This window comes from Pyricularia pennisetigena, chromosome 3 (assembly GCF_004337985.1).
Source record: "Pyricularia pennisetigena strain Br36 chromosome 3, whole genome shotgun sequence".
NCBI lineage: Eukaryota > Fungi > Ascomycota > Sordariomycetes > Magnaporthales > Pyriculariaceae > Pyricularia > Pyricularia pennisetigena.
Window position 1 is genome coordinate 6,556,232 of NC_043742.1, and position 19,089 is coordinate 6,575,320.

At 51.2% G+C, this 19,089-nt stretch overlaps 8 protein-coding genes across 8 annotated transcripts; 2 read left to right on the forward strand and 6 right to left on the reverse strand.

The window, feature by feature from the left end:
* Positions 1–133: 133 nt before the first annotated feature.
* Positions 134–712, reverse strand: PpBr36_03534 (uncharacterized protein; the record flags this gene model as incomplete). Its single annotated transcript, XM_029890705.1, has 1 exon — positions 134–712. One exon carries the CDS (start codon positions 710–712, stop codon positions 134–136), a length of 579 nt encoding a protein of 192 aa, XP_029753688.1.
* A 1,001-nt stretch (positions 713–1,713) lies between these two features.
* Positions 1,714–4,037, reverse strand: PpBr36_03535 (uncharacterized protein; the record flags this gene model as incomplete). Its single annotated transcript, XM_029890706.1, has 8 exons — positions 1,714–1,925; positions 1,989–2,124; positions 2,203–2,416; positions 2,497–2,974; positions 3,024–3,093; positions 3,178–3,222; positions 3,288–3,901; positions 3,968–4,037. The coding sequence occupies 8 exons, from the start codon at positions 4,035–4,037 to the stop codon at positions 1,714–1,716; spliced, it is 1,839 nt and encodes a 612-aa protein (XP_029753687.1).
* Positions 4,038–4,766: 729 nt separating this feature from the next.
* PpBr36_03536 (uncharacterized protein) lies at positions 4,767–6,804 on the forward strand (the record flags this gene model as incomplete). Its single annotated transcript, XM_029890707.1, has 2 exons — positions 4,767–6,276; positions 6,338–6,804. Coding segments are annotated over 2 exons (1,977 nt in total), but the record flags the coding sequence as incomplete, so codon positions are not given.
* A 1,233-nt stretch (positions 6,805–8,037) lies between these two features.
* On the forward strand, positions 8,038–9,885 carry PpBr36_03537 (uncharacterized protein; the record flags this gene model as incomplete). The annotated part of the gene is made up of 4 exons (XM_029890708.1): positions 8,038–8,113; positions 8,194–8,919; positions 8,986–9,587; positions 9,661–9,885. 4 exons carry the CDS (start codon positions 8,038–8,040, stop codon positions 9,883–9,885), a joined length of 1,629 nt encoding a protein of 542 aa, XP_029753685.1.
* Positions 9,886–10,634: 749 nt separating this feature from the next.
* Positions 10,635–12,255, reverse strand: PpBr36_03538 (uncharacterized protein; the record flags this gene model as incomplete). The annotated part of the gene is made up of 2 exons (XM_029890709.1): positions 10,635–11,750; positions 11,839–12,255. 2 exons carry the CDS (start codon positions 12,253–12,255, stop codon positions 10,635–10,637), a joined length of 1,533 nt encoding a protein of 510 aa, XP_029753690.1.
* Positions 12,256–13,806: 1,551 nt separating this feature from the next.
* On the reverse strand, positions 13,807–14,696 carry PpBr36_03539 (uncharacterized protein; the record flags this gene model as incomplete). The annotated part of the gene is made up of 3 exons (XM_029890710.1): positions 13,807–14,058; positions 14,110–14,535; positions 14,640–14,696. The coding sequence occupies 3 exons, from the start codon at positions 14,694–14,696 to the stop codon at positions 13,807–13,809; spliced, it is 735 nt and encodes a 244-aa protein (XP_029753689.1).
* A 982-nt stretch (positions 14,697–15,678) lies between these two features.
* On the reverse strand, positions 15,679–16,546 carry PpBr36_03540 (uncharacterized protein; the record flags this gene model as incomplete). Its single annotated transcript, XM_029890711.1, has 3 exons — positions 15,679–15,733; positions 15,804–15,965; positions 16,110–16,546. 3 exons carry the CDS (start codon positions 16,544–16,546, stop codon positions 15,679–15,681), a joined length of 654 nt encoding a protein of 217 aa, XP_029752711.1.
* A 950-nt stretch (positions 16,547–17,496) lies between these two features.
* On the reverse strand, positions 17,497–18,561 carry PpBr36_03541 (uncharacterized protein; the record flags this gene model as incomplete). Its single annotated transcript, XM_029890712.1, has 1 exon — positions 17,497–18,561. The coding sequence occupies one exon, from the start codon at positions 18,559–18,561 to the stop codon at positions 17,497–17,499; it is 1,065 nt and encodes a 354-aa protein (XP_029752712.1).
* Positions 18,562–19,089: the final 528 nt, after the last annotated feature.

Genomic DNA, 19,089 nt, shown 5'->3' on the forward strand with positions numbered 1-19,089 from the left:
TCAGAGCAACAAGTATAGCGCAAGAACACAAATGAGCATTAAGCAATCAGCACAAAACAATCAAGATAGCCAATGCTGTGAAACGGCTCTCCGTTGGAATAACCCAAGCCACACCAGACCAGCCGAACCGCTCTCACCAGATCCAGTCGCTGAACGCGGCTAGTTTCCACGGAGCAGTGCAGGTCAGCATAGCGTTCCCCATGACGCCGTGGCACACCAAGACCGAGGCATCCCTGAACACGCCGCGGTTCTCGGCGGGCGCGTACCGGCTCAGCAGGAGGTACAGGGGCACGATGTTGTAGACGAGGTAGAGGACCTTGATGGTGGAGACGGCCACGCCGCTCGCCATGGACCCGGGCGACTCGGGGTTGGTCAGGACGCCGTTGACGACGATGCAGATGAAGACGGCCCACAGCCAAAACGGCAGCAGGGCGAGCGTGTAGACGGCCCACTCGTGCCTGGGCATGCTGCGCAGCGGCCAGGCGGAGGTGAGCAGGCCCGGCTTGCGGTAATCGGTCAGCACCATGATGCAGTTCAGCGCGAAGGCGCCGAGGAAGATGGGGAGGTATTTTTTCGTAACCGCCAAGACGTAGGCCATCGTGGAGTGTGGGTCGGGCTCTCTTTTCCGTTCTGCCACCCGGGCTGGCGGTTGCCGCTGCGGTTCCACAGCTTGGTGGTGGTGCTGTCGGTTTCGATGGCGATGGTGAGGCATTGTGGTAACTCTGTGGTCGGTGGAGAGACAATAGGGAATCAGGTCAAACCGTTTGATGAGGATATAGTTTCTTTGTTTAGTTGAAGTGAATGCGTGTTGTATTGTTGAGAGGTCAGGCAGAAAAAGGACCCAGACAGTCGGTTAGTGCCGTTTAAATAGCCAAAGGGCAATCTACGGTATACACCAGAGTATTATGCTCTAGGCATTTATTTCCAGAAGAGAGCAGCAGAGTTCAGGTCTTATTCGTGACGATTCTGGCCGGCTACAGATGTATTATAGATGCAGTTGTTGTCATTACTTGGAGTCTTTGTGGTGTCTTTGTTTGCGCCATTTGAACAAGGACCAAAATTACACTTATTGGTAAGTGACGTATGCAGAAGCGGCAGGCTGCGACTGATAAATCAAAAGCTCAAACGAGATGCTTTGGTACATCTTTCTTGTTTCACGCCCAAAAGGGCTTGCTCGTCGACAAAAGTCACTGCCATAGTGCTTGGGGTATGTCGGGTCTGGTCTTTGAGGAGTGTAATACCAAACGAAAATGTCCTGCAGAATTCTATCCAGATTGCAAGCCCATAGCCAGAGATGAAAAAGATAAAAAGTAGTATTTGAACCCTCAAAAGGTCCTCCAAGAGGCTGCAGGTAGAAAGATACCTATTCCTAGATGTCCATCTTCCATCTACTCGACAGTATCTAATCCAGTCTAGATTCACGGTGAAATATGATCAAGCTACCAGATGTCATCTGCAAAGTAAAATTCAAATCCTGAATTTTCAAAATCAACGCCAGTGTAATCCCCTCTTCCCTTTGATTTTGCGCGAAGCCATTTGCTTCAGCTATCACCCTTCTCGACAAGTAGAAGAAATGTATGTGACGAATATCGCCGCATCCAGAGATGCTATCCAGCCATGCTAATTTCCCACACCGTTTTTCATGAGAACCGAAAAAGTCTTACCATTCACCCCTCTCCACAGTAAAAGTGCTTGCATATTGCTCTTTTTTTTTTAGTTGCTAGAGATGTCTAGCTGTGTTGTTCCCACCTCTGAGCCTTGGCATAGGACCTTGAAAGTCAGTAACCCGGCAGCGTCCCCCATACCAATGACAAGCGTCAAGTCGGCTCTATACCGTCGCACTCCGTCATCTCCCATCTTGCTGGGCAGCTGACTGATGTCCAGATCTTCAAGAGTGTACGAGACACTGCCAACTTTTTCCGCGTCTGCCCCCATGTTAATCAGAGTCACATAACAGCCAGCCTTCGTCGTATGGCCGCAATACTTACTGGTGCTTTCAATCGTCTCGGGCGCGGAATCCGCATTGCAGGCATATAGGAGGACCTGCCCGGACTCTTTGCCTCTCGCAGAGTATGTCCGGCTAACATTGTGTCGAATTTCGGTCCGCTCAGTGACGACAGACCCCTGGGAATATGTCAGTGTGTGCCTTGACAGCCTTGAACCGACCGCGATGATATTTTTCAGCCAATGCAGCAAATGTACCTTGTCTACTTTCCAGATCAGAAATCCACTGAGGAACGCAACGTCACTATAATGATTCGTGCAAATAGAGCGCAGAGACCGATCGTAACCTTCATGTTCTATCTTCCGGAAAGGACGAGCTACTGCAAAGCCGTAATGGCGGCGGCATTTGCGTTGCTTTACAACCTCTCCTTCGATTCCCCTGATGACGGCGCCTCGAGCGATAGCCGACCAGCTTTGTCATGTCAGCCGACGTCCTCAAAAGTGTTGTGGAAGATAAAGAGACCAAGCAATGCATTGGATTGGTCAACTTACGCATCCTTCATAGGCGCAGAGAGTGTTGCACCCCTGTCCTCCAAGAATACCTCGAGTCTCTCGCACAGATATGGAGATGAGGCAAAGCCGCCCACCAGTACCACCTTCACCTTCTGATCTTTCACATGCTTTTCGGCGTTGATGATCTGATCCGTGAGAAGCCCACGAATCTTCTCCACGACGGGGTCGAAGAGACTCTTCATATCGTCAGTGCTCAAAAGCACCACGTCCAAGTCTGAATCGTAATGACTGCTGGCGATCGCCTCTGCCGGCACATCTCGCATCTTGAGGGGAACGCGATTGGGGCGCTTCTTGGCCCTCGCAAGGCTGAAACCCTTCTTGATGTTCTCAAATGAAGACATGAATTGGCTGCCAAGGCCCGTACGACGCTCGTCAAGGCTTTTGAAGGCGTTGCCGAACCGTGCCGCCATCAATTTGTGTAGGTTGCGATCGATTGTTGTAGAACCGCACTTGGCACCTAAACTTTGTCAGCCCTTTGTCTCTACTAGCCAAGTTTAGTCACATACCAATGCCAAGGAGCAGCTCCTCAAGCTTCAATGTCGGTTTGGTTGACAGAATGTTGTACGTGGTGATGTCCTGGTGTGCGCCATGAGTATGTAAGTACTGGGAAGGGGCTGAATTGTATATATATAGTATCAGTCTGGTAGAGGGAGCACGTACCACTGTGCCGCCGCCACAATCGCAAATGAGAACATGATCTCCAACCTGATTTCATCAGTCATGGCCCGAACATGTAGAGTGCAATTAACATGGCAGCTGAACAACCTCACCTGAATGAGATCGTCAACTTCTAAAAGACTAGACTTCAGTGCTGCCAGTGCTGCGGCTTCGGGCTCGGGAATCAAAAACATTCGATCACCCGGTTGACTGGCAAAGCCTGCATCCTTCGCAGCTGTCTGGGTAAGAAGCTTGGCTTTATCAGACCAGGTTGCGGGCACAGTCAGCCAAACGTCCACAGGATAGCGCAGCTGAGAGGCCAGTCTACCATGCCCAAACTTTCGATTTAGTCTTTCTTGGCATGTCTGGTAAAGGCCACGAAGGTAGTCGGTGGTTACGTCCTTGGCGGACTTGTCCTCAGGGAGGCACATAAGTCCTTCCGACTGCGCCAGCTTGAGCTCAGGATCATCATATTCCGAGGATAATGCATCCCCGTCGAGAAGAAGCTTAAACCAGCTGTAGGAGCGGCAGCCAGCCTCGACTTCATATCCGGTCGCATCCGAATTCAAGCCTTCGTCCTCGTCATTGCTCGGGTTCTCCTTGGCGTATGCAATTCGTGACGGTGTTTTCACATGGTGTTCGCCTTCTTGCTCACAGCTACCGGGCCAAGCTGTGAAGGTGTGGATCTGATTGAGATCAGTTGTGTTGTTGGTGGCGAAGCAAATGGCTATATAGGTTTGTTAGCTTCGTTGCAGATGATCTCGGACAGTATGATGGAAGAACCAAGACATACCCGAGAAAGTTGTTCCAAAGTCAAGCCCTATGATTAGCCGCACCTGTTTGAAGGCTGCAGGGTTTGACATGGTGGAGTGCTGTTTGTCTGGCCAGGTAGTCGACATCGGAGCGAACTAGGATGGGAAAAGCTGGATAGAGTGGAATTTGATATGGAGGTGAAATGAGATCAAATGTCCAAGCTGACAGCTGTGGCAAGGCAAGAGAGGTTTTTCTGAGGTGAAGGTACGAGATGTACCAAGAGCACCTTTTGTATTTTTTTTTTTTTTTTTTTTTTTTAGCTGGATTCTTTTGGATAGTAGAACTGTTTTAAGACCAGAGAGTATGTAGCGATTGGACAATGGGTGGATAAAACAGCTATTCTTAGCTATTCTACCATGTTCCGTGTCTGGAAAAAACCTAGCCAACCTATTTTTCGACTTGAGGTAAAAGAATGTCAGAGATTACGATAACTGGCCAGAGGTGTTGTCGGGTGTGTATAACTGGATATCTATGATTTCGACCAGGCTCTCAAACGAAAATGTTGGACGATCTAGATAGCAGTTGCCAGTGTCTTTAGGAGCTTACCAGAAAAAAGTAATTTATGAATTCCAAGCCGCCCGTGGACTGTAATCTCCAAAAGCCAACATCAAGAAATCTTCACTTTCACAGCAGCTTCCAGAATCATCAACGGTCACAATAATTTCCTACGCTTCAACCATAACTTGAGCTGGCTTTTTTCTGCTTTTGGAAATACCGCTCTTTTCAAATTCTAGTGACTAGAATTTGAGAGATCTGACTACTTATCTAACTGTTGAAGCCATCGCAACAAAAAAACGGAATTCGGAAAACGCAGAATGAGTACAGACTCAGTTGCCTCATACAAAACAGCATGTGAGCAAATGGATGCTGACCTCCACACTGCGCTTCCAACTACCAGTCAAGGCGACATCTCGTTCAACAAAAAGTCGTCATTCCTCTCAGTACCTGAGAGTCAAATCATCACAATGCACAAGGAAAACAGGCAGAACAATCTTGCTTCTTCTGGACCCAAGATCAACGGCCGCATCTCAGGAAGAAATGAAATCACCCATTATCGACGAGATGACACTTTTTCACGGATGAAGAACCAGATTCTGGAAGAAGGCAAAAATACCAACTACTGGCGGCAACGATTCAAGAATGCCATCAGGGGAAAAGAGAATATGAAATTTAAGTTGGAGAGACTCCAAGTTGCCCTCCATGACGACGGCATATTGAAAGCGGACCTCGAGCGCAGGCTGCAACTATTGACCGAAGACAAGGCCGAACGAGAACAAAAGTTTGTTGGCTTGAATCTCCGATACGAGGAGAGTCGTGATACTATTTTGCAGCGAGATCAAACCATCGATGAAAAGAAGCAAAGAATCATCGCACTTGAGGACCAGGTGATCGATTACGAGAACAAGCACAACGAGAATCAGAGGCTGGCCGTGCCAGACAAGCGGAACTTGGACTACTTGGTTTCGCAACTGGAGGCATTGGTACATGATCTGGGCCAGACTAAAGATCGACTGGCGACCCAAGATGCAATTATTGCTCAACAGAAAGAAAGCATCGCCAATTCCGAGGATCTTTTGAGCAGCATGTCAATCCAGCTGGGCCAGGCACAAGCTAATGTGGCCATACTAAATCAGAATATTGCTGAACAGCATGTTAGCATCACCGAACACCGTGACCAGATCATATATCGAGATCAATGCATTATGGAGGACAAGCAGACGATTGCTCAACTCTCGCAGAACGTTGCCAACGCCGAGAAAGACGCGGCTTGCACGAAACAGCGACTTGAAGGGTATCTTGCACAGCAGAAAGCACAAGTCGATGAGCTTCAGAGCGTAATAGCCGAGCAAAAGCAGCTCATTGACGAGAGACGCGAAGCTGACTTCGAGGCATTGGTTGCTGAGGTGTCGTGTAAGCTCCCTGATAGCCAGATACGTACCAAGTTCGGCGAACTTTTGGGAGCGGAACTCGATGACTGGTGCATGGAATACAAAGCAAGGAAATTAACGATAACCGACGCTCTCGACGATCTTCTTAGCTGTGGTGAAAATAAAATTGTTTGGCAAGAGCAGGATACACCTGATAATCTACGCTTCAGGTTCGATAACCCTAAAGCACCGGTCATCTTACTTCAGGCAGCGCTGTCCAACTTTCTTTGCAAGCACTTCTTGCAAGACCCGTTTTTTCTTCTCAAGATGAGTTTTGGAGAAGCGGCCGTTGATGGTCAGCTTGGTCAACTGCAGGCAGAGCATGCATCACTAAGCACAATTTTAAAGGAATATGAATCCGGTAAGTCATCCACCCTCTGATGTTCCCTTCCATCGAGTTCATCTGACTTTGTACTTCCTAGAATCCACCATGCTTCAATGGCGAGCGAGCACTGTCGAGATGATCGAGTGCCGAATCAACTTGAGAAAGGAAATGGCCTACGATCTAGCCAAATTTTTCATGGAAGAATACCAAGCACTGCTAAAGCAGCAATCACCAAACATGCTCGATGAGCTTTCTGAGATCATCTTGAACTTTGCCAGGTTCTGCCTCGGACTGTGGAAGCGGAAAGTGCCGGTATACGTCCAGAACAATCAGTTCATTGGGGGGCAAGGATTCAAGGCGAACAATCGTTATTGGGATGTGACACCACTAATCGGTCTGGAGCGTGGTGATACAAGTCTCGACGGTCGGCCTATGTGCGTTGTCGTCAAGCCATTGGTCTTCACCAAGAGTGCCGCAAGCGACGGCAAGGAGACAGTCTGGACCAAGGCCTCTGTGTGGGTTTCCAACGAGTCGGCCGGCATGCCCATAACTATTAGTCTTTAAAGATCCCCAAGGCTGTCCTGGCATGGCGGAAGACCCCGCTATGATAAAGCCTAGACTCGTCCGTTTAGCGCGGGAAAGTCGCGCCATAACACATGAAATGTGAGAGAAGTATCCCTACGGTGAACGGTAGCACAGATCTGGGCAATCGCATTTGCTAGAGGATCAAAAGAAATATCAAAATCAGCGTTGGGTTGGCATGATGAGTCTGCAGTAACAAAATTTTGTTGATCCGGGGAGGCTTGTTGAGATGGCGGAAGATTTTACTGGTTCACCCAGAGCGCGTCGCGTCTAATTTTTAGCTAGACACAAGCTAGACTACGCCTAGACCTAGACAGAGAATGCCCCGCCAACTACCCCAGTTAGAAGAGTTTTGACTAAGCACAGTTGCTTCGTTCACACCATACCAAAATTGACGTCATCGAACCCTTCCTTTCCAAGAGGACTTTGCTTGTGGGTTTGCTTGTGGGGCATCGTTACCATTCTAAACTACTGTAGCAGTAAAGGAAACTCAACCGGTTCAGCTTCACGTCACCCACAACCCTTCCGGACTACGTGATGATATTTGCCATCCCAGCTTGTAACGAGTGAGCTCTGTGGCCCCAACGTGCACAGGCAAATATTTCACAAGCATGACAGGCCAAAATGGCCGTATACCTGGGGAACACAGTCCAGAATATGCGGGTCAAACGCCAATCACTAGAATCCGTGAGCCTTCGTCTACGTCATAAGCCATCTCGATGGATGCATGTGCATGCCTGGATGGTACTACCAGGAGCTGTCGGTTGGCATTGTGAATGTCTCAGTTTGGTTAGTGAGCTGTCATCGTTTGGCCCCAGTCTGCTTGGCTAAAGGTAGGTCCTTTTTTTTTTTTTTTTTTTTTTGTTTGGAGCTGTGGTCCGGTCCCCTGCTTAGATGAACGACGTAGGAAGCAGGCAAACAGTAACGAAAAGGTGACCTCATTGATCCAACGCAGCTGCCCTTCCTACTGCCCTAGCCAATGACTGCCTGCCTGCGTGCCGCTTTCTTCTAAGACATCTGCCTCCCTCCAATCCCTTCAATTTCTCTTTTTTCTTCTCTTCATCTCAACACAAAACAAAAATACACACAATAATTCCACGCATATCGGTGTGCATTCACTCAAGATACGCTTGCTGATAGATACGGCATCACATCCTCAGCATTTCTGGGCCTCAGTACCGCGCCAATCGTGATAGTAATCTTTCTGCTTTCACCATGAGAGTTCTCACCACTCTCGTAAATTTGACCCTCGTGGCCGGAGCTCTGGGCAGCAACTGGTTCACCAAAGCTGGTGAGCTTCACTTTCATGTCAACTAAGTTTTTTTTTCACCTCAGATTCCCAAACATGCTGACATTTTTCTCTACATAAAGCATACAACAAATGGCACGAGACCGAACTTGAGCGTTGGCTCTCGGACCATGACGTCCCTTACCCAACACCTGCCGACCGCCGTGACTTGGAGAAGCTGGTCCAACAGAACTGGGATTCGTACGTCGTGCAGCCCTATTCGAACTGGGATAATCAGCAACTCGCCGACTACCTCAAGCTCAAGGGTGTAGAGACAAAGGACTCTGCCCAGGCTAGCAGGGACAGCTTGGTCTCGCAGGTGCAAAAGTACTGGTACGAGACAGAGGACAAGGCTCAACAGAGCTATGCGAGCGTCAAGGACTGGATCCTCGACACCTGGACTGAGAGCCAGCTGAAGGCGTTCTGCGACCACAACAACATTCCCGTTCCCCAGCCCCGCCAGCGTGATACTATGCTCACCAAAGCTCGTGAGAGCTATGACACCGTCGCCCAGAAGTTCGGAGAGGCCGTTGCTTACCCTGGCAACTGGCTGTACGAGACCTGGTCTGAGTCTGACCTCAAGGAGTGGCTTGATACCCACGGCTTCCCGGCTCCCCAGCCCTCTACCCGTGACAAGCTCATTGCCTCGGTCCGCCGCAACTCTCGTCTCGCCTCCTTGAAGGCTCAGGCCGATGCTGCCAGCGCCTCCAAGAGCGCTCAGGACGCATATGCTACTGTGACTGACAAGCTTATCGACGCCTGGAGCGAGTCTGACCTCAAGGACTTCGCGGACCGCAACGGCATTCCAGGTAAGTTACAAAATGTGAGAAATGACTCTGGTCAGCTCATGAGCTAACCTAATTCAAACCAAATAGTTCCCCAAGGCACCAAGGTCAACGAGCTTCGTGCCCTGGTTCGTAAGCACCGCGCTGATATCCTTGGTGACAACATTTCTGGCTCTGCCGCTTCCGCCTACGGAGCCGCAACTTCCAAGGCCGGAAACACCTATGCCAGTGCCACAGATAGCGCCTCGCTCGCCGCCCAGGAGGCCTTCGACAAGTCCGTCAACACATGGTCCGAGAGCCGCCTCAAGGCTTACCTGGATGCTCGTGGTGTTCCCGTCCCTCAAACCTCCAAGGTCGATGAGCTCCGCGCTTTGGTTCGCAAGAACTCGCATAAGGCTGCGACGCAGTGGAGCTCGTGGAACTTCGAGGACTACTCGCTCGAGAACCTGAAGAACTACCTGCAGGCCAACGGCGACGCTGCCGCCAAGAAGGTAGCTGCCAAGACTGACGCTACGCGCGCCGACCTTGTCAAGGCTGCACAGTCTGCCTACGGCAGTGCCTCCAAGGCTGGTGGTGATACGTATGCCTCAGCAACCAGCTACCTGGCCCAGGCTACCCAGTCGGCCAAGGACAGCACCTTTGAGACCTGGAGCGACAGTGAGCTCAAGGCATACCTCGACAGCTATGGCATTGTAAGTAATCATGTTCAAACCCCAAACCGATAATTTTAGGTACAGTCGTGATCCTAACCCACCAACCGAACAGCCTGTTCCCCAGGGCTCCAAGACCAACGAGCTCCGCGCTCTGGCTCGCAAGCAGTGGATGTACTTCCAGTATGGTACCACTACACCTGCCGAGACGATTTTTGCCAAGTTGACCGAGGGCTTCAAGGGCGGTGTTGAGTGGATTAAGGGACAGCTCAACATGGGTGCCGACGCTGCCAAGCAGGCCGCTGATAACGCCAACGCCAAGGTGAAGGAGGAGTTGTAAATGCCCCAACTTCTCTTCAGTAACAGCGACAGGCTTCCTCCGCAAAGATACAGAAATTTTGTGCATGACAGATACCCATTTCATATGGCGAGTTAATCATTTGGGCATCAATGGTTCGGCACACAAGAAAACACATTGTATGATTTAATTTATGGAATGATCAGTGATTGGAACGGCGCCAGCAAGGAATCAGTTTTTTCCCCCTTACAAAAAAAGATAATGATCGCGACGAGCTTTCTCAGATTTTAGGTTTTCAATCGAATTTGCCTTGCCTTTACACTGAACTTCTGGGCTTCCATTGTTTTGCATGCTTGGCGATATAAGCCTTGATCTAAACTGCGGGTAATGCCAGACATTGACTTGCATACTATGGAGTTATGGTAGTTCTTTGGCCAGGCTAGACTAGCGTCTGGGCCTATGGTCTAGACACTGATGGATCATCCCCGAAGCAAGCACGTTGTTAGTGAAAATGATATAGTGCATAGTGTGGCTAGAGGGTAGGAATCTAGTAATAGTCCAGTAGCTTGTTGCACCCGGAAGCCTCTACAAGTGCAAAAAGACGTTTGGCGGCACTTGTTCTACTAACTTCGTCTAGTGGGAAAAACTCGCAAACCAACGCCTTGCTATCATTAATGGTATGAATAAGAAAAAAGAGGATACTTGCGCCAAAAAAAGAACAAAAAAAGATAAATACATAATGCATGAACGATCCAACAAGACTGTAACCAAAGAGCCCGAGAGGACCCTGCTTAGACGGAGAGCAGGGCCGCAACAACGGCAGAAACCAAAATGGTAACACCGGTGCTGAATCCCAACCGACCCGCAGCGCCCCTCTTCAGGCGTTCTGCCTGGAAATCAAAGGTGACATTCTGTGGCACCGAGGTGTTGTAGCAACCACCCTTGCCGACGTCGATCCCGGCCAGATCCTCCGTCGTCCTGAAGAACATGTAGTTCTTCTGGTCCACATCCTTGAACTCCTTGGTGTTGTAGGGGAACAGCATCTGATCGTCCGTGGCGCTCGTGTTCCTCAGGAGGATGCAGCTAACCTGACCCGGGTACTCCTTGGCCATCCTGGGGTAGTCCTTCATGATGTCCGAGTTGGAAATGTCGCCGACCAGGACAAACTTGCGCTTGGGAAAGGTCTGGAAGACCCGGTCAAGGAGGTACTTCCGGATGGAGAGGGTCGCGCTCACGTCCGAGAAGTTGAGCGGACGAGTGTCGAAGCTGCCTGCTGGGTAGGTCTTGTAGATGTAGTCCATGTAGATGCGGGTTGCCTGCTCAGGCGTGGTAGTCAGGTAGTGGAAGTGCATGTCCGTGTTGGCGCGGGCCCAGTTGGCGTAGATCTCGGGCATGTTCTCCCAAGGGGTGAATGGCCGGGCGAAGGAATTGAGTAAACCCTCCTTGGGCACGTAGATCTTGGTCACCCTCAGGATGTCGTCAATGTCAGAGATGACAGTGTAGCCCTCAGGCGGCACCAGGTAGGCGGTTGCGTTACCAAGCTGGGAGCCGTTGGTGTACAGGTTGAGGCGCTGGATGCTTTGGGTTCTGTCGCCTGGAGTCAGGCCGTTGAGCTGGATAGGGACGAACTCGTCAAAGTCACCCTGGCTGGTGGTGAGAGTTGGCAGGTTGACATTCTGAGCGCCTCCATTGGTGTTGTTTGCGCCACCGCCGGAGCCGACAGAGGGTGCTGGCTTGAGCTCCATGGAAACATTCTGGTTGCTTTGCTGCAGAATGAAGATAGAGGCAGTCAGATTGCGCGCCTGGTCTTGCTCGCTTGGCTTCAGATCCTTAATGTCGACGCCAATGAGGAAGATATTGGCAAGGTCGTCCAGCTTCTCTCGGCTCGTATTGGGCTGTTTGTAAACCTGTTGTGGATATTGGTCAGTGGCCGGGTTAACCAACTGATTGCCATATGTAGACAAGTAGACACGAGTCGCCCTCGACACGACTTACATTGCCCCTGAATCTAATGTTCCAAGCATTGTTGCTCCAGTTTCCATACGGCGGGACGTTGAGGACCTGCGTCGGCAGCGCCCGAATCTGATTGTCGTCGATTCCCAGGGAGCTCTGGACTTTGTCACCGGTGGGAAAGTCCTGGAAGAAGTTGGGAACTCCCGAGGCGACATAGGACGGGATGCTCGATCCGAGCCCGGAGAAGATCGAGTTGACGCCAGACTCGAAAGCACCCCAGATGTCGGCTCTCCTTTGGATCTCAAGTGTTCGCGTTGGGGGCTGCTTCAGCGCGGGGGCGGGCGTGATCTCGGGGGCGTGCGGTGCACCAACATCATCTCGAACCACCGGCTCTACTGGAGTGCTCTGAACCAGGCATGCCAGCTCGGCGAGGATGAGAGCCACACAATGGGCGCGCATCTTGTGTCTGCAGGAGTGAAAAAAAAAAAAGATTTCCTGGAGGTGAACAAAGGTGCTTTGGGTGTGCACTGAAGAAGGTTGATTGGGGATTAAACCACTACTGAGTCCCTAACAAGCTCTCAGTGGGGATAAAGGTCTAGGCCATGGGGCCTGTTTGGCGCGGTTGGCCTCTTTAAAAGGACAAAGCCGTGCATCGCAGGGAAGCTTTGCTTTGCTTTGGTATTGCGATCAAAATGGGGGTCAAGCAAACAAATCGAACCCCTGCAGAGGAGCGGCTTCGACGTCATACCTGGCCCAAAATTTCAGGAACAGGTCACTCACTGGTTGGACGTTAGCTGCTAATTAGTGCACATATGCTTGTGACTGTCCCCCGGTAAATTGCTGTTTCAGGTCCTAGCGCCGACCCGTCGTCCGCCAATGGGATGGGCCGATGCATGCCCAAAGAGGAAAGAAGCATATGGATAATACAAGAGTGGCACATGTTGCACTTGGAGGCACCTTATTAGCGACTATTACTTTACTACGCCAGGACAACAAAAAAAAATAAAAATAAAAAGGCAAAGTTTGGCCCAACAAGTCTGTCCCGAGGTGACGGCAATTCGAATAGATATCAGACGAACGACTTTTCTGCTCTCAACATTAACATTCCCATTGCCGACAACCTACTCCCCAGGCACGCACACATCACATAGACATGAGACCATTTAATTACGTCCCTACTTCCCTTGGCATGACCGACTGCACCTTCTTCAACGCACAAACACGAGACGTCTACTGCGTGGCCCGGCGGCGAAGAAGAAGAGAAAAAAACGTCAGAAGACGAAAACTCTTGGCAGCTGCGCTTTATTACGTCCCTACATAAGCCACGATCTCGCCCACTGACTGCGCTTTGGCGGACTGGGCTGTTCCTTACAACCATGGAAAGCCGGGGATCGAGGCGTGGCGTTCACGTCAAAGCTCACTGCACCCTTGAATTGCCTTCCACAATTGTGAATTGAAGCAGGTGGTTCTAGTCAATCTTCCATCTCAAGTCTACCCTCGCGAACTTCCCAGCATGGCGTCAACATTTCTTCTGCCATATTTGGTACGAGGCTCGATCGACGCTTGCGGGTAGCTCTTCCTAATCTTCGTTGTACAGCTGCATTGACATGGTATATCCGTGAATATGACAGCTTATTATAAGTGCCACTAGCCCATAAAAGCACAAGAACAAGATGACCATCCTACTAGTATAGCCATTGATGTGGCACGGTCATCATGTGGTCCAAGAAGAACTGAACAAGATCAGTCTCATCGAAGCATACACAGAAATTGATTGCCGTTCCTGCCTGTATTGATGTTGGACGATGCTTTGTCCAACCGAAACCCTGATCTACAGACCAGGGGAAAGAGTAAACACAAAAAGACGACTATCGTCCCAAATAGATTTATCGTCCGTACAAACGTCCTAGAACAAGGGTCTGATTTTTGGTGAATAGCGGCTGGCAGACGCAAGATCCACGATTCAACAACCAGCCCGCCTTCACTCGTCCCCACTTACATTTCCTCATTCTAGCCGCCAAACCCAAGGCCTTGGCCTGCGGCCACCGCAGTAACCATGCCTGCTATCAAAAAGAGAACGTCGACACTGAGCTGGTTGCCCGCGAAGATAGCGCCGGCAATGTACACGGCGACGACGAGTCCCAGCTGGGTCGCTGTCAGCAGGCAGGAGCCATAGCTGCCACGGCACAAGTTCTTGACGAGCAGCAGCAGGAAGACGATGACGGCCACGACGGAGACGCCGACATATGCGCACCACAACCACTAGTTGCGGCGGAAAAAGTCGGCCGCCATCTGCTCCCTCTCTTGCTCCACCTCCAGCAATGCCAGCCGGATCGTCTCGGCTCGGTTTGCGTGTAGTTCTTGGATGTACTCGTCATCGGAGGAAAAGGAGTTCCATCTCGTTCGGCCGCTGCTCAGAAAATACTCGTCAAAGGGCGGTCTGTCTGGGTGCTCGGCATCGTCTGCTTGTGCAGAGTGGCTGCGTCTCGGGAGGAGCTCCCGGACCTCTTCCTCCGGTTCAGTATTAACGCCATAAAGCCTGTATCGGATTCTGTCTCGGTGCGTCAGGGGTGAGAATAGCCTGCGCGGCGGACGTCTCGGATCAGGCCATCGGCCCGCGCCCAGTATGCCAATGTCCATGGCATCAATGATGGGAATTTGTCGAGGGGTCTGTGGATTCCGCCCTCTCTGTTTGCGTCTGTCCTCTGAGAGTCTCGCACGCATTTCAGTGATGGCGAGCTGCAATAGATGCGGATCGGAATGAAAGATCAGCGTGGGTCAAGCTCAAGAGGAACAATCCAGGAATATACAGGAAGCTGCAGTATCAAAATTGTTGAACTCACCAGCCCGTCCTGCTGCCGCCGCTCGTCAGTGGCGAAGTTGCTCTGGTCGACTTCCATTGCTCATCTAGCTCAGAGGCCTATAGATGAGTGCAGACTGCTAGTATCCAAGAGCTTGCCCGAGAGAGAGAGAGAGAGTCCAGGTGCGATTGGCATACAAGAAGCTAACGGGTTTATCTGGGCGATGAGGCGAGAGAATGACCTCAAGCTTTGCTACCAGATCAGATTTCCCTGAGTTCCGATTCAGACTGTCGAATAGCTCGCAGCAGCACTTCTGTCATCCGTATCATTCACCATGGACAAAAGACCAAAAACCCACCAGACTCACAAGATACGAGGATAACCTTCAAAGGTTGTTCATTGCAACAACTCGGCGATGAGTTTGAGGGAAAAGGGTAACCAAGCGGACTAAGTTTGGAAGAAAGTGGTTATGGGCTGTTTGTTTGTTCATGCGGAAGACCTTTAGGCACCTGGGCAGCAATTTTCGACAGCAAACGCACCTTTGTGGGCGGTGTGATAAAGCAGGCCGGGCATTGACAAAGACCAGCACCTGGCCGACATACGCTTTCCAGTATCAACATCGTAGCTCTTATCTTTTATTCTCGGTTTTGTGCTGCGCCGTTTTCCATTCTGCACAAACCGCCAGCTTGAAAGTCATATCGATTCCGAGGGCTGAAATTTGCATATGGGCGACATGCCACACTCTCAGCATGTTCCCTACACAATCAAGATGGCCCTCCCATGTGTTCATCGCAACTATTGTAAACATCGCATAAATCCGCCAAGGGCAGATATGATTCTGGAAAGAGCAAACTTGTCGACCTCATTAAAGACGTTAAAAGAGAAAGTGAAAGAGGAAACATACATCAACAGAGTCATATATATGTCAAAAAGAAAACAGGTCAAGTATACACAACATTCTACAAACAAATCCATGATTCGGCCCATGCAACAGCCCAAAGAAGCCGAACAAACAAAGCCGTATGCAAGGCTAGACTGGGTCTAGCTAGTATTTGCACACATCAGCCTAACAGTAGCGTAATTACTCGTCGTCCAAAATCCTGCTTGCCAGCGGACCGACTATTGGAACCTCGTACCTGGATTTGCATGCTGTCAGCGTATGGAGCACAACCAGACTTGGCGGGGAAAGCAAGAGAGAAACTGTACCTGTCGAGGGTGTCTGCATCGCGATACGCCTTCAGGGTCAGGAATCCCATCAGAACAAGATCTCCAATGAAGAAGACCCAGCTGAGAAACCTCGACCAGGAGAAGATCAAGTGAATGACAAAAATGGCGGTGAAAAGCAAGCTCGACTGCCATGCATGGAACCTATATCCCCATGACACAATCTCAAAGTCAGCGGCCGAGTCTCATCAAGACCAAATTCTTCTCTGGCTTCCCCTCCAGTCACGCTTCCATCACGCATGGGAGGGAAACCCCCCTCCGCCTCTCTCCTGCCTTTTTCGTCCTTACCTGACATAATCGCTCTTCCTCTCCATTATGAGCAGCACTATCGCCCCCAACGGCGGGAAGAACAGGTACGCAAGGCAGGCCTCGTAGTCAAGCCTGATGCCCAGGCTCGTGTCGAACTCGCTCAGCGTACCGTCCCTGTCGCCCCAGGGCCCGCCGCCGCGCCCTGCAAAGTAGCCATCCCCTCCGGCCCCGGATCCCAGACCCTGCTGTTGGTAGTAGCTCGGGCTCGGGATGCCGCCCGACCACTGTCGCTGCGGCTGCGGGTGCTGCAGAGGCGGTGGTGAAGTCGTGGATGCGGCGGCGTTGTTGTTGTTGTTGTTGTAGTAGTTGCCGCCTCGCGCTGGCGACCATGGCCTGCGCTCCAGGGATGTGCGGGGCGAGTCTATCGGCGATCGGGCATGCTCCGGAGGGGAGGACTGGTAGGGTGCAAAGTCCATCGCGGTTGTGAGTTTTGGTTTTGTTTATTAAAGCGGTAGCGCTCGTATCGAAGGGTCGGTCGGTCTACTGGAGGGGTCTTGTCAAACGATAGACGTGCGTAAATTGAACCGGCGGGTGACTTTGCTTGGTTGATCAATGATGCGTCGCCCAGGCGTACGGTTTGAAGGTGGAAATGACAGGTGCGCGTGCGATTATTTGAAATATGAATGAATCGGAAGCTGTTGAAGCTCGCGAAATAGACGAGACGATCGCGACTGGGCGGACTCAAACGTCTCACGACTAACTCGTGGGTGGCTATGGATCCGGATTTCAACCTAGTGGAACGTACAAGCCGGAAAGCTGTAAAAGACTAGCCTTGGACTAGACTCTAGTTCTGGCAGGCAACTGGTGCAGATGATGGATTGATGGATTGTAAGGCTCGATGGAGGGAGGTGGTACAACACTGCGAGTTCATAGCACTGGGGCGGCGTCATTCGCAATGAGCGAACAGGGTTCGCATTGGATTATTAGCCGCGGGTTGGCCTTGCAGCAACCGTCAATATTGGCCCACCCATAAAATGGGCCGCAGAGTCCCCCGCTCATATCCATTAATTATCCACTGAAGCTTGCGCAGGGGTTAGTTGGCTTTGGCCTCCATGCTTATCGACTGATGCTGTGCTCTCTGCACTTTGTGCATGTACATAAAAAATGAAACGAAATAAAATGCACAACAATATCATGATCAATCAGACGACAAAGGCAAGTCAATATAAAATATAAAGAATATCTCCATACAATCACTAGAAGCCTAGTTAAACTGTTGGTCAAGGTTCCAATGATACGGGTTCACTGCAGTATGCCAGAAAAGAACCATTTTAGTAGTAAACCATGTATCTATCTTTTTTTTACAGGTATCGTATCGTACTGATATCTACCACCAACATACTATACAAAAAAAAACATCATACGATTAGCTCTGTGCCTCTTCCTCCTTCTTCTCCGCAGCTTCTTCCGGTCCCTTGGCTTCATCCTCGAGCTGGGTCCTCCTCGACTCCATGGTGAGCCACAGGCTCTTGGACGCGCCCTCAAGCGCCATAGTGAGGCCAAGACCGGCGCTCTGAAGCATGTGCACCACCTGGGCACGCAGAGCGTCGCGGCCACCCTGGATGCCGCCGAGCCACTTGACGCCGTCGAGGTCGAAGACGCGGTCCTCAACGCGGCCGCCCACCAGCAAAAGCTTCTGCATGCCACTGCGGGCGACGGGCTCGTGGTAGCTAGGAGATGCCCTCCTCGTCGGCGCCGGGAAGGCCGGCGCGCTGGGGGCCAGCGTACGCAGGACGGCGGCGACGTGGTCCGGGGACACGGTGGGGAAGGTCACAAGAGCAATAGGTCCGACCAGGAGCGGAGCGATCTGCTTGTACATGGATGAATCCGGAACTGCTTCGAGGTCGATCTTGGACGTGGCTTCATATGCAGCCTTGGACAGATCGTGGTTGTACTTCTTCATGCCGGGCGTTTCGGCAGCCGCCGCCTCCGGGTCAAAGAATTCAACCACCTTGAAGGCTTGGTCAAAAATACGTGTCCTGATGACCTGTAGCTGGATGTTCTTGACGATATCAACGGGCGGCGGTATGCCCTCGGGAGTCGTGGGGATCGGCACTTTGGCCAGGGCGGCCCGTAGTTCTCGGCGGACTGCGGCCCATTCTTGCGAGGTGAGGTTGTTATGCTGAAAGATGAGGGTCAAAGGCGTTGACCTCAGTAGTGAGGTGTATGCTCGGAGCAGCTGTGACTTTCGTGTCTCTGGTCGTCGCGCGCTGGGGGGCTGGGTCGGGGGAACGTAGTCGGCCGGGAGCTGAAGGCCTCCTAGTTTAGACAATGGCGCAGCCGTTGCATAGGTCCTCCTCGCCAGCACTGATGATTCAACGAGCGCTGGGGTGGTGGTTTGTAATGTCGGTCGATGCCTGGGTGATATCCTTTGGCGCGATTGTTGTCTGATGATAGACCCAATACCTGGGCACTGGACTCGAGGAGGCATGCTTTAAGAGAGAAGGAAACACCGGTCAGATGCATGTCAATCCAGACTTCGAATGCAATTGATGACGAGTAACGTTTGCTCACCTGGGCAAGTGTGGGTGCGTGTGCTCTATAGACCGCGCCCTCCACCTCGAATCGATGTCTTCGTCTGAAATAAAATCATGATAAAGCCACCCTCTTACTCTACATCCAAATTTTTGGTTGCAACCGCGTCCGGCCGCGTGCACGAGCCAATTCACAGCCTAGCGCCTTGGTTGGCCAGTACCACGCCTTGCGTCCCAACTGTTGACCCCGCCGGGAACCAAATTGGGGATCCACTTGAAAATTGCATATGCCATTCATTAATTGAAGGGCGCGCCTAAAGTATGACACCAGTCATACCTACTGGGATTTACAGCGGAGGAATGCGGGACGGGAAGATGGGCGATGTAGAAACCCAGCAGGTTTATAGTACAACATGCCGCCGGCCTCAGTCTTCCATGCGACAGCTCTGTTGCTTTGGAGCTTAACCTAAAGTGGCTTCATAGGT